This window comes from Lepisma saccharinum, chromosome 6 (genome assembly GCF_977018435.1).
Source record: "Lepisma saccharinum chromosome 6, izLepSacc3.1, whole genome shotgun sequence".
Classification (NCBI taxonomy): Eukaryota; Metazoa; Arthropoda; class Insecta; order Zygentoma; family Lepismatidae; genus Lepisma; species Lepisma saccharinum.
The window spans coordinates 50,249,535-50,263,459 of NC_139234.1; the positions used below are offsets into that span (position 1 = coordinate 50,249,535).

Sequence of the window (13,925 nt, forward strand, 5' to 3'; positions counted from 1 at the left end):
CCTTCGGAACAAGTTGTGTCGGGATGCGTTTCATGCCTAACACATCAGTCAAAATGTTGTGAACGGACATGTGTAATATGCGAAGCTCAAGAGCCACCTCTCTCATACTCACACGCTGGTTTTCAAACATATTGTCCTAATTTTTCCGACGTTTTCGTCAGTTGTCGACTTGGAAGGTCGACCAGAACAGGGCAAATCAGCAACAACTTCTCTGCCTTCTTTGAAAGTCTTGTACCATGCATACGCTTGTGTTTTCGACAGATACGAATCACCAAAGGCGTTTTGTAGCATTTTCAACGATTCAGCACACGACAGTGTGTTGGCAACACAAAATTTCAAACAAATTCTTTGCTCGATATTTGTCTCCGTTCTGCAAATCGCAAGACACTCGTCAACACAACTAATGTAAACAGCTGCTATGCACAAACTGATGGATAGATTACTCTACCCCTCTGCGTGGTCATTCAGTACAGTGCTGCCATGCTACAGACAAAATTAATTCTCGTAACCTCCAATGTGGGACTTTTACCAGCCAAATTCCAGGTACTTTTTTAACTGAATGTATTAGTAAAAGTCAGTTTTTACATCTTGGTCTGTTGTTTGCCAGTTTTTATAAAGATTGGTTAGTAAAGTCAGTCATTTAAGATTGGTTAGTAAAGTCAGTCATTTTTGTGTTTGTGTCTGCAATTTGTGAACTTTTTTCTATTCATTATTGCATTTTTTAGGGACTTCCCGGTAACCTGACATGTGTTAGGGGTGGCTTTTCGGAACCTACCCAAATGTGAAACTTCTTCCACATAGTACACCCTGAACTGCATTTTGCAGTCTAACAAAGTTCTGGCATCTGAACCCACAACCAGTATAATCCTTGTGGAGCTCATATTGTTTCTTGTCCATTTGTGTTTGTGATTGTCCTTCCATCAATTTCATTCTAATCTTCATGATTAGCCAAAAGTTCCATAAATGTGAAGTAAAATAATGAAAGTCAATCAGTCAAAGACAGATTTTTCAGTTCAGTTAAAGATAGGACAGTTTTTTTTTTCATTTTATAGTAATAACTAGAGCCCGGAAGTTCAGGCATTTATTTTCGTTAAAATAGGCAGGCAAAAAGGCATTTATAATGTGGAAAATAGGCACTAAAAATGAAAAAAAGGCAAAATAAACCGAAAAAATGGCACATTTGGAAGTCTCTTACTTTTATATATAATTTCTGGCAACATGTTAAAATCTACATTGGGAAGAGCATTTCAATTTTCTCCGTCTTGATTGCACATAACTACAAGGTGTTTTTTTAAGTTCTCAACATTCATTGATAGTCGTCTGTCAGAGAGAATGTTTTTCATAATAGAAAATGATCTTTCTACTTCGACAGAGCATACATAGAACAAGCTAATGTAGCTGGACTCATTTTGGTAACAGCATTTTCATCTTTTAGAATATCACAATTTGTTTTCAATTGTTTCAAGTCCTTATTTGCACTCACTACCCGTTTGCACTTTTCCGCAACAGCTGACCCCTTTTCTCCTGGCACTTCCATCATCTGCTGCATAGATTCCTCGAAGATTTTCATGGATGCTACAAGAGTCTCACCTCTTTTTTCTAGCTTTGTAATTGTCTCTGGCAATGCACCATAATGTGCAAAAATAAACGACAGTTCATTCTTCAGTTCTGAATAGCACAGGAGTTTTTCACTTCACGAATTGAAGCCACTTCATTTTCTGGATGAGCATCGATCACCTCACTGATTTTTTCAAGGTTGTTAGCATAATATATAGCTGCTGATATCCAGGTTCCCCATCTTGTCAAGACTGGTTGAGGAGGAAAACTAAGCTCAGGCGTAACTTCCTGAAATTTTCGGGTTCAAGAGGGAGATTTCAGAAATATCTTCTTTGTGTTCGAAATCAACCTCTCCACTTCAGCAGTCAATCATGCACAAGGAAATGTTAACCGAAAGGCAATATCCTAACTCAGCATGAAATACTTTTTTCTCACACTTTTCTCCTTCAGCAATGTTGAAACATGCATGAGTTCAATATTACTTAAATAAGGCGAAAATTATTCACGTAATAAACGGAAGAAAAATAAATGCCAACATTTTTTTAAAAAAAAATGGTCAAATTTCATTGAAAAAGGCAGAAAAAGGCATTATAATTAAAAATAGGCAGTGGGGTCCCAAATAGGCAAAATGAAAAGCCTTCTAAAACATTCGAAACAACATAAAAAACGTATATCCGGAAAAATTTTATCAATATATGCAATAAATAAAAAGAGGTATTTTGCCAAACTTACGGGCTCTAGTAATAACTATTATTGAATGGGTGAGTTTTGAAACATTTGTGGCAAATACAGTTGTAGGAGCCATGGTGGTCTAGTCGGTAGCGCATCTGACTGCCAAGGAGGAAACCCGGGTTTGATTCCCAGCGTGGGTGATTTAAGGTCGGAATTTTTCCAGCCTTGTCCTCCAAAAAGCACCCAGCCTCAAATCAATGGGGACCTGGGGGGATAAAGACAGCCAGAGCATGGTGCTGATTACATCACCTCCAAAATGACCCAGATTGGGATGTGTGGGCCCTACCCTTACATTTCGTAAATGCGCCCTCATGGCACATGCTATATGCACCGGGAACTTTACCTTTACCTTGCCTTTTACAGTTGTCAGAAAATTTCAAGTTAAATCAAGAATATGGAGAACACTTCTATGTTGCTCATCTACCATGCATTCTTACCACAAGTCGTGACTTTTGAAAAATTTGTCATTAAAATATATCTTCAGCTCAGGTAGAAACCAGTATAGCAATCTGCCAATTGCAATATTGTAGTAAGAAAAATATAGATTTTGGGTATGTTTGTTTATGAATAGTAAGTGGTACATATTTTGAAGCATATGCCATAAAGACATTACATGAATCAAAATAGAATAATTGTATATAAATTTTGGATGACCAAAGCTAATTGTTATGACAGAAAATTTAATAAAAATATAAATAAATAATAATGTTAATATTTTTTGGCTGCAATATTAGGCATGCATCAAAATTTATTCACATTTTTAGATCCTAGTGAAAGAAGTGATATATATTGAAATGTGGAGGTATTGAGTGAGCCTGTAAAATAGTCCTTCAATTTCTTTCCAGGATACTTCACTGAAGATGAAAACATCACGTGGTTTGCAATTGCAGATCAAATCAAACAAGAAACCTCTTGCTCAGGAAATTGAAATTGCTTTACCAGAAACGGAACCATTCCAGACAACATGCATTCCTCTTCGGATATTTGTAGAGCTACCTCCACAGAAGGATGCCGGTACTATTGCCCATATGGTAAGATTTTCATAGGTTTCCAAGGGAAAGAAAAATAAAAGTGAAACCACTTGAAGTTAGTGTTTAAAGTTGCAAATATGTTTTCAATAATTTATGCAGGTTAATTTCAATTATGAGAATCACTGCCGTATGCAGGATTTTTTTTTTCAGGAGGGGCTGGAATTATGAAGGTGGATAGTACATAGCTGCTTTCTAGGGGAACGGTATACACAAGAAATTTCCTATATTTGAAACTTTCTACTCTAAAAAATGGCAATTGGGGGTAATATTAAAGTGGTTTTTCCATTTACCACTCTGGATTTTCCCCGAGTTCTTCACTGCTTTTTTTAAAAATATTATTTTTTTCAAAAATTTGGAGGGGCTGTAGCCCCATCAGCCCCCCCCCCCCCTATGTACACCAGTGTTTAGAATGGGTAATGAATAAGAAAAGAAACACGTCTTACCAGAATTTAAGCCAAAAGTAGAGTATAGAGTTTTCAGTTAGTGTGGGAAACACTAAATATGAAGTTCAACACAGTTGTAGAATTTACATTAATAATTGTCTTTATCTTATCTTCTTCATCAAAGTCCATGAGGAACTAACTGATTTATAACATAAGGTTTAACACTAATTGGCCACCAAGGCCACAGAGCCTAATCTTTGGGTATATTTAAGGAAAATGGTCCACAGTCACAGATAGTATATTGTACAGAGTAGAACATAATGCATGCAAGTTTCAGAATCGTAAAACTTTATGTTCTTCTGAGAAATGTTCTTTTGGAAGTGTATTCATGTATTCCTGGTCAGGCTTACACCTGATTTCTCAATGATGGACCTATGTGAAATTTTGGCCAATGCTGATGGAGTACCAATATAAAATTTGCTGTTACTGATAACTGATATTCCTGGTTAGCACATCGCGCTGTGATGCCAAGGGTCCCGGGTTCGAATCCCGGTCGGGATTGGTTGTTTGTGAATGTCCATTCATCAATTTCATCATTTCATCACTCATCCCCATCTTCGCAAATTAGCCAAGAGGCACAAAACGCGAAGTAAAATAAACTAAATCAAATCAAATCAAATCAATAACTGATATTCTACCGATGTAAAATTCCAAATGTTCCTTGAAGAACCTGAATGGCTCATTGATTTCTGTTACAAGATGACTGCAATGCAAAAGAGTTGCATACTTAGACATTTACAGGGTTATTCAAAGTTATGTTAACACTAATTGGGTTGGTTTTTGTCCCATTTAATTGTTAACATAATTTTGAATAACCCTGTACTGTAAATAAGCTATGATATGTAGATTATATGTTTGTATCCATTAAAGTTACAACAAAATGGTAGAAAATTGCATTAAATTGTAAGATATGTATAGATATATCAGATCAGCAAAATTTATCGTTAATTTTGTTGATAACACTGATGCACCGGTTATGCTTATATATACGAGGCTCATGTCAAAAGGAAGAAAAAAAGGGCCGATATTTTTAAAAAAAAACAAGAAAATGATAGGAGAAGAAATTTATTGTGATTGATAAACAAGTACATACCTTGGCTATTTTTCGACGTAGTCACCATTAACCTCCAGACATTTCTGATAGCGTGGCACAAGCTTCCGTATACCCTCTTCGTAAAAATCTGCCGCCTGAGAGTGCAGCCAGTCCAGTACTGATGTCTTGAGCACGTCACTGTCGTTGAAACGCTTCTATGCAAGCCACTTTTTCAGGTGAAGAAAAAGAAAGAAATCGCTGGGGTCAAGGTCGGGGCTGTAAGGGGGATGATTGAATAGTTCCCATCGAACTCTTTGAATTGTCTCAACAGTACGAGCAGCTGTGTGTGGGCGGGCGTTGTCATGGATCAGAAAAATTCCAGAGCGTAGCATTCCTCTCCACCGATTTTGGATGCCACGTCGCAGATTATTCAGTGTTTCCCAATACCCCATCTGCTGTAATTGTTCGTCCTGGTTCCAAGAATTCCACAAAAATCACACCCTTTTGGTCCCAAAACACAGTTGCCATGATTTTGTGATCTGATGGTGTTTGTTTGACTTCCTTCACTTTAAGAGAACCAGAATGCTGCCATTGAATTGACTGCTGCTTTGACTCCCCAGTGGTGTACGATATCCACATTTCATCCCCCGTCACTATGTGTGAAAAGAGGTCAACCCATCCTCCCCCAGCGGGCCAAAAAATCACGTTCAGCTGTCCTTATTTGCTCTTTGTGAGCATCTGTCAGCATTTTTGGTACCCACCTCACACACAGTTTGTGATACCCCAGGTTGTCAGTCAAATTCGATGCACTGTTTTCCCAGACACTTCTGGAAACTCTTTGGCGAGTTCAGATATTGTAAACCGGCGATTGGAACGCACTTTCTCGTTAATGCGTTCCACCAGATTGTCTGAACACTAGGCCTTCCGCTACACTCATCGTCATGGACATTTGAATGCCCTTCCCGAAACTCTCTGCACCATTGCCTGACCTTACCTTCACTCATCACTGTCGGTCCATAAATGGCACACAATTCCCGATGGATGTCAGCTGCATTCTGTCCTTTGGCGTTCAGAAATCATATGACAGATCTCACTTCACATTTGGCAGGATTTTGTATTACGGCAGCCATTTCACCTTACTGCTACTCGCACGTACGCAACCCCACTCTGACGATTCTATCTCTGTTGCAAGCACAGAATACTAGGGCATGCTCCTGCGCATGCTCAACTTCATCAGTGTTGCCAATGCCACGTAAAAAATTATCGGCCCTTTTTTTTTACATGTGTCTATGTGGGTATGTGGTGGTAGGGCCCCACACTTTCTCGATCTTGGCCATTTTGGAGGTGATGTGATCAGCACCACTCCCTGGCTGCCTTTACCCCCCAGGGTTGCCCCCAGGTACCCATTGGTTTGAGGTGGGGTAAGCTCCAGAGTTGCTTTATGCGCGCACATAGCCGGAAAAATTCCAACCTTATATCATCCACCCCGGGAATCGAACCCTGGTGTCCCGAGTAGCAGTAAGACACTCTACCAACTAGACCACTGCAGCTCTAGCACCTTTTTTTCTTGGGTGACACATGGTCAGCTCATTGAATCCTATTGCTGTTATTTTCTACCTTTCGAGACCAAAGTATGCTGCTAGTTCTTTTCAAATAGCTCTCCAATTGTCCTCATTGCTGCTGGGCCAATACCGGGAATAAAACGTGCAACCACTTGTACCAAAGGCTGGATCGCTAACCATTTGGCTACGCGGGAGCTCCTGTTTACCAGGTGTGCAGGTTAATAATTCTTAATTTCATCGCTGGATGGCGTTGGAAGCTAGGGTTGGTGCACAGTCTCAACTGTTACGTCAGTGTGTTGCCAGGACAGTACCTGTCAGAATGCCGTGAATTTGCAACCGAGTGCGAGTGATCGTGATATTGGGTTTGTGTGGGAAACATGTTGACCTTCAAACCAAATAAGGAGCATGTGCGGCACGTCCTGTTTTTCTTGTTCAATCAAAAGAAAAATGCGAGTGAAAGCCATCGTATCCTTGTGGAAACATACGGTGACAATGTCCTAACACAAGACGCGTGTGTGCGTTGGTTTTGACGATTCAAAAGTGGTGATTTCGACTTGAAAGACAAAGATGGCCCAGGCCAGCCGAAAAAATTCCAAGATGCCGAATTGCAAGCACTGTTGGAAGAAGACGATACGCAAATGCGACAACAACTGGCAGAAAAGTTAAATGTTGGTCGCCAAACCATATCTGATTGCCTTCATGCCATGGGAAAGATCCAGAAGACAGGAAAATGGGTCCCACATCATCTGAACAACAGACAAATGGAAAAGCGAAAAACTGTGGTTGAATTGTTGCTTTCTCGGCATGAAAGAAAGTCTTTCTTGCATTGGATAGTGACTGGGGATGAAAAATGGATCTACTTCAAGAACCCAAAATACAAAAAGTCATGGGTTGACCCAGGACAACCTTCAACATCGACCACAAAACCGAATCGCTTCGGAAGGAAGACAATGCTGTGCATTTGGTGGGATCAGAAGGGTGTGGTGTACCATGAGCTTCTGAAACCAGGTGAAACAGTGAGTGCCATTCGCTTCCGTCAACAACTCATCAATTTGAACCATGCATTGATCGAAAAGCGCCCAGATTGGGCGACAAGACACGGAAAAGTGATTTTGCAGCATGACAACGCCTCATCACACACAGCGAAAGGCGTCAGAGACACCATTTCTGCACTTGGCTGGGAATTCTTGCACCACCCGCCATACTCACCAGACTTAGTAGCCCCTTTGGACTACCACTTGTTTTAATCGATGTCTCACTCACTTTCCCAGCAACACTTCAACAATTACGAAGATGTCAAACAATGGGTTGCTGACTGGATCACCTCAAAATGTGAACGATTTGTCTGGAAGGGCATCCACAATTTGACGGACAATGTATAGCTAGCGATGGCGTATACTTTGAATAAAGCATTTGTTACCTTTCTCCCCAGATACACTTGTTTTCTTTCGGATCAATTAAGAATTATTAACCGGCACACCTGGTATGCATATTATTATAAAATCCATACATTACTTTTGGTAGATTCTGTATAATGTTATCAATGCGAAAAAATCTGTATAATGTTATCAATGCAAAAAAATGTACTTCACTTTCCCCACATCTTACGAAAGTTAAATGTGTGTAATGTTAATTCTGTTAGTTCATGTGGAATACGGCATACTAGAAGTTATTTTTTATGTTTTCATTTCAGGTAACACTTCAGTGTCCCTGGCTTCCTGAGGAAAAGACTATTGTTTTGAATTTTCTACCTCCATTTTTGTCATCATTTCGCTTGCACACTGCACAAACACGAAAGTTCATCCAAATACTAGTGGCTGGTCTTAACTCCCAAATGCTGGAGTTTAAGAAACCAGATCTAACGTGTTCTAATTCGGAGGTGATTTGTGTTCCACTAAACCCTTCAGATCAAAAATTGGTGAGTTAAATTTATGTATCTAATGCACAATATATATCGGTGATGACATGATCCAAATTGTTTTTACTTTAATATGTGGTTGATGTACCAGTTATTTTTATTACTATTATATTACCGTATTTACTCATGTATAATGCACATTTTTTTCCAAACTTTTTACCATAATAACGGAACAATTTAAGAAAACGTAACATGGTTAAAGTATAAAAGCATTTATTAAGCATGCCACATGAGAAGGTTACCTACCTTCAATCCTAGATCGTGGGACAACCCAGTGGTGTTTCCTTAAGAAAGCCAAAAACTATGGTGCATATTATGCATGGAATAATTCAGACAGTCAACATTAATACTATGCATGTTTTCGCAATGTCACTGCGTAGCCCTATAACATGTATATATCAAAAGGTGTAGCACTGTAACATGTATATGTCAAAAGGTGTAGCCCTATAACATGTATATATTAACAGGTGCAAATACGCATTACCAGGTTGGATTTCTTTAGTAATAATATTATTTTTTTTAAAAAAAGAAAAAAACAGTTTAAAGTGAAGTGTCGGTTTCCCATGATTTTTCACTTTGTAACAGAACATTTTGCGACACCACACCATTCTAGCAGAATTTGTGCGTGTATCTCCCGCCACAGGATGTGTATCAGCAGCATTTGTTGGGCAAGAAATAAGAGAAAATAAATTGTGAGTGCTGCAAATCCATAACATAATTTTGATCTCGCTTCTTCTACTACAGAATGAACAAGGTCGTTACAGAAGTGAAAGCTTTGGGAAGCTAAACATAGTGGAGGGAGAGGTGGCATGGGTTGGTGACTCATTGTTAGAGGCACATATTTTTGGTAAATAAAACAGCAAAATTTCGGTACAAAAATTGAGTCGATTTCGGGTTCAAAAGCGGTAAATAAAATAAAATTTCGGTGTTATAGCGGTGAATAATCACATCAAAAGTGCTATATAAGATGACATTTTGGTTTTAAAATTGTGAATATAATCCTAAATTTGATTTAAATACTGCACTTATTATACAAAATAAACTTATCCCTTCTAATAGCACATTTATGTAGTTACCAGAGTATTAAGTTTATTCCTGTATAAAGGGGTCCATTTTTGCTTCTCAAATATTTACAGCAGAATTAATAAATTTTCCATGAATTGCATAACTCGCAGGATACTTCAGATTTCAGAAAGTGTCGCGTCGGTATATAAATGGTAAATTTCCTGTTTAAGAGTCAATTTCACATTTTGCACTTCATTTCGCATTATTTCGTGACAAAACAGGGTAGAAAAATGCACCTCAGACCTTTCAGAAACATGAAAAATGAACATTACAGCACGTTATTTCAAATTTCGCGTTTTCGTCAAAAACGAAATTTGCATGCCTCTATTCATTGTATACACAAGACAATATTCTCCTCTTGGTCCACATAGCGACAGGTTAGGTTAGGTTATTGAATAGGCAGGGTGACCAGACGTCATCTTTTATCCGGACATGTCCTCCTTTTTAGGTGTCTGTCCGGCGTCTAGGTGGATTTTTTTGAAATGGGTAAATGTCCTCCTTTTTTGGAAAGAGTATAGCATTGACCATAGCACATGTGCTGCATCAAGAATGCTTCCACACATAACGATGGTCATGTCACTTGGGGCACGTTAAGTATTTGAGCAATGCTCACCTCTGGGAACTGAACACTTATTACTTTCCTGACTGAGTCATTAGTGGGGGTGTGTGGGATCCAGAAAAGCCGGTACCGAGATACGTAAAAAGAATTTCCCATTCTGATCCGACTTTGAGAATGATTTACATATTTTTCAGGATCCCGAGCAGTCACGAACCTTCAAATGGTCATTTTTAAAAGTGGTTTATTGTTGATGTTTTCTGCATTGTAAGTGTCTTGACACTTCTCGAAAATTGTAAAAAAAATAATAATAAAATAAAAGACTGTAAAATTCGTGATTTCCACAGCGTCGGGATATTTTTAAACATTTCCAGTCCCGAAAATTTCCTGGCTTGGTCCGGAAATCGTGATTCTCTCCTGTCCCGACCAAAAAAATGTTCTGTCCCGCATGCTCCTAATCATTACATTAGTACGTATTATTCTCTAAGTCGTTGCTTCGCAATCTGAGACTTTCAAACACATGTAATCTGAGCAGTTCATTTTCGATTGATTGATATGGTTTATTTTAATTCTCTTTTCTGCCTCTTTTGGCTAATCGCAAAGATGAGGATGAGCGATGATATGATGATTTTGATGAAGGGATACTCACAAAGAACATTCTTGCTCAGGCTGGGATTCAAACCCGGGACCTCTGGTGTTGTGGCATGGTGTGCTAACCACTCCACCACAAAGGTCAGCCAGTTCATTTTAGAGTCAAATATACGCGATACAGAAATGCGTAGTGTGAATTTTGATTATTAAGTCATATTTACTTTTATGAAATAACGAAGCAAAAGTGTAAATTCATCAATGATCTTGCAAGAAAATATTCAGCTTTTAAAGGATGGAAGAAATGAATATGAGGTAAAGTGTAAGGTGACTGTCACTTTCCTTGCTGTTGAAAGAGTGCAAAAATGTTCGTGGCATTAAAATCATATTTCCTGACACAATATAAACTACCTAAAATTGAAATTGGGTTTTTGGAAATAAGTTAAAGTGAAGCTTACTTGTAACATTTGCATTCACATATGGGGATATTGCATTCTAATATCCAAGAATTGGAAAAAAGAGTAAAATTCTGTGCTTCAACTATAGATATTCTTAGTTATGATTGTCATGTTAAACAATAGATTAGGAGATTGCTTTCGTTGCTTAAAAGTAGGAGGAATTTATTGAAAAAATCATCAGAATTATCTCTGAGTAAAGTGTTAGTAGCTTTTTTGTTATTTTTATATTGATTAAATTATGAATAGTGCCAAAATGTGTTTCCATTTTTTGCGGTGTCCTCTTTTTTATGACTTTGTCCTCTTTCACCATGCTCTGTCCTCTATTTTTAATGTATGTGTCTGGTCACCCTATGAATAGGTATGATGTCATTTGCTCTTGATTGGCATAGCAACAGCTCGATCTACAACTAAGAAAGCCATTTCTTGAAGTCAAATTTAAATCTGAAAAATGTTATTCTACAAGGGCAAATCAAAAGTCTTTGCGCCTAATTTTTTCTAGCTTGTTATAAGTGTTATTACAAAAGCGAGATATACGAGCGATGCAGTAGGCTTTTCTTGGAATGGCCCTATTGTAACTTCCAATTTCTTCCATGGCACAGCACTGTTATCGGTTGGCAAAGATGGCTGGAGTGCTCAGGAAGTCCACGCCATAGGAGCAGCGAAGTGTTATTCGTTTTTATGGTGCAAAGGACAAATAGCCACAGATATTCACAGGGAAATGGAGCCAGTGTATGGGGACAAGTGTTTATCAGTGCGAAGTGTGCAGTGGTGGTGCAAGGAGTTTGACAATGGATGGGAAAATGTGGAGGACAATGAGCGATCAGGCCGACCTCGTTCTTCGCTGACACCAGACAACATTACCCATGTTGATGAAATGGTGAAAGCTGATCTATGTGTTCATATGAAGGACATTGCCACTGAACTTGGCATTTCCTATGGTAGTGTTGACGACATTGTTCACAATTCTTTGGGATACTGCAAGGTGTTGTGTCGGTGGGTTCCTAAGCTTCTTGATGATGTCCACAAGGGCAAGCTTTCACTATTTCATCAACACGGGTAATGTTGTCCAGTGTCAGCGAGGAAGGAGGTCGGCCTGATCGCTCATTGTCCTCCACATTTTCCCATCCATTGTCAAACTCCTTGCACCACCACTGCACACTTCGCACTGATAAACACTTGTCCCCATACACTGGCTCCATTTCCCTGTGAATATCTGTGGCTATTTGTCCTTTGCACCATAAAAACGAATAACACTTCGCTGCTCCTATGGCGTGGACTTCCTGAGCACTCCAGCCATCTTTGCCAACCGATAACAGTGCCGTGCCATGGAAGAAATTGGAAGTTACAATAGGGCCATTCCAAGAAAAGCCTACTGCATCACTCGTATATCTCGCTTTTGTAATAACACTTATAACAAGCTAGAAAAATATTAGGTGCAAAGACTTTTCGATTTGCCCTCGTAGAATGGGTGAAGTTGGATTCAATAACACAATACCCTGGAACCTCAGTTTTATGTTTTTCAGGGGACCAATGTGGAAAAAATTAAAATGCTGGAAGAAGTAAAAAAAAAAAAATGGAGATAAAAGTGCTTCCCTGTGCTTTGCACCACGCCATGAAGGCATATAGGGGTGTGGAGTTAGGGCCCCACATTTTCTTGATCACGACTGAAGGTGGGGGTGATGTGATCAGACCACACCCCTGGTTGCCTTTACCTCCCAGAGTTTCCTCCAGGTACCCACTTTATACGATGCTGGGTGGGTGCTGGAGCAACTTGAACAGGTGGAAAAAATCCTGGGTCTCCCCCGCCGGGGATCAAACCTGGGTCTCTCGCATGGTAGTCAGACACCCTAACGACTGAGCTACTGGGGCTATTAAGTAAAAAATCTGGCAAATTTTATAACCTATGGCTTTATTGGAGCAATGGAGATCGGATGTATAATGTGTAAAAATGTAAAATCTGGGAAACTAAACTTTAACTTTATAACATTATGTCATTTAGAAAGTGCAACTGCAAATTGCAGCTGATCTTAGAAGAATGGTAAAGAAACAATGTTCAGCATTCATGTGCAGTATAATTCAAAATGTATTTCATACCTTGAACATAGTTAAAGGGTTGTGGGACAGGTGTGCACCACACACCTAAGTATGTTACAGAAAGTGATGCACCTAACTGAGGGTTAATTCAACATTTTTCCTTTGGCATTAAGATATTTTTTGGAATAACCCCATCTGGTTCCAATGGTTATATAAAGTATGAAAACAACAGTGGTAGAAAGTCCAAATTCATTTGACGTGAATAACAAACCATTGGACATGTAGGAATTATTTGCATTTTATCTGGGCAATTATAAATAACTCACTTAATGTTCTTTTGCTATCTTACTTTATAATTTCTTTACATAGAATCTGCTTTATTATATTTTGGTACCTTTTAAAATTTGTGTGTTTTCCAGGTTGTTACAAACAATATGAACATATCTTACATGTGGGAACTTAAAGTTGACAAATTGGAAGAAACACCACCTGTGAAGACTGAATTCAGTGTAGAATATAGGCCTATAGACAGTCTGAATGATACTTCAGATAATGAATCTTTTAGAACCTACAGATGTACATTTGATGTCCATGATTACAAGGTATGTGTATCAATTCATAGAGAGTACTGAATTTCTATCAACATTTAATTGTCGATGCATGTTTCAATTAGCTAGCTTTTCCCTCTTGCATGGAACAGAAATTAACATTGTAACTCATTTCTTACATAAATATTCAATAATCTCATGTAGGGATGGGACAGATTAATCGATACGCTATCGGTATCAGTATATATATATATATATATATATATATATATATATATATATATATATATATATATATATATATAAATGTAAATATACCATAGGCATATCGGTGTAATGGAAAAATCACTGATAATTTTACCGATCTGATACATCTATAAATGTCTTATAATTTAGTGAA

General features: G+C 38.4%; 1 protein-coding gene across 1 annotated transcript in view; it reads left to right on the forward strand.

Annotated features, from left to right (window-relative positions):
* The window catches only part of SIDL (SIDL trafficking protein particle complex subunit 10), a 69,260-nt gene that overhangs the window by 38,073 nt on the left and 17,262 nt on the right, over positions 1 to 13,925 (forward strand). The window contains exons 15-17 of the mRNA XM_083123862.1: positions 3,135 to 3,320; positions 8,052 to 8,276; positions 13,397 to 13,579. Of these exons, the coding sequence (XP_082979988.1) occupies positions 3,135 to 3,320; positions 8,052 to 8,276; positions 13,397 to 13,579 (594 nt within the window). The remainder of the gene's footprint in view (positions 1 to 3,134; positions 3,321 to 8,051; positions 8,277 to 13,396; positions 13,580 to 13,925) is intronic.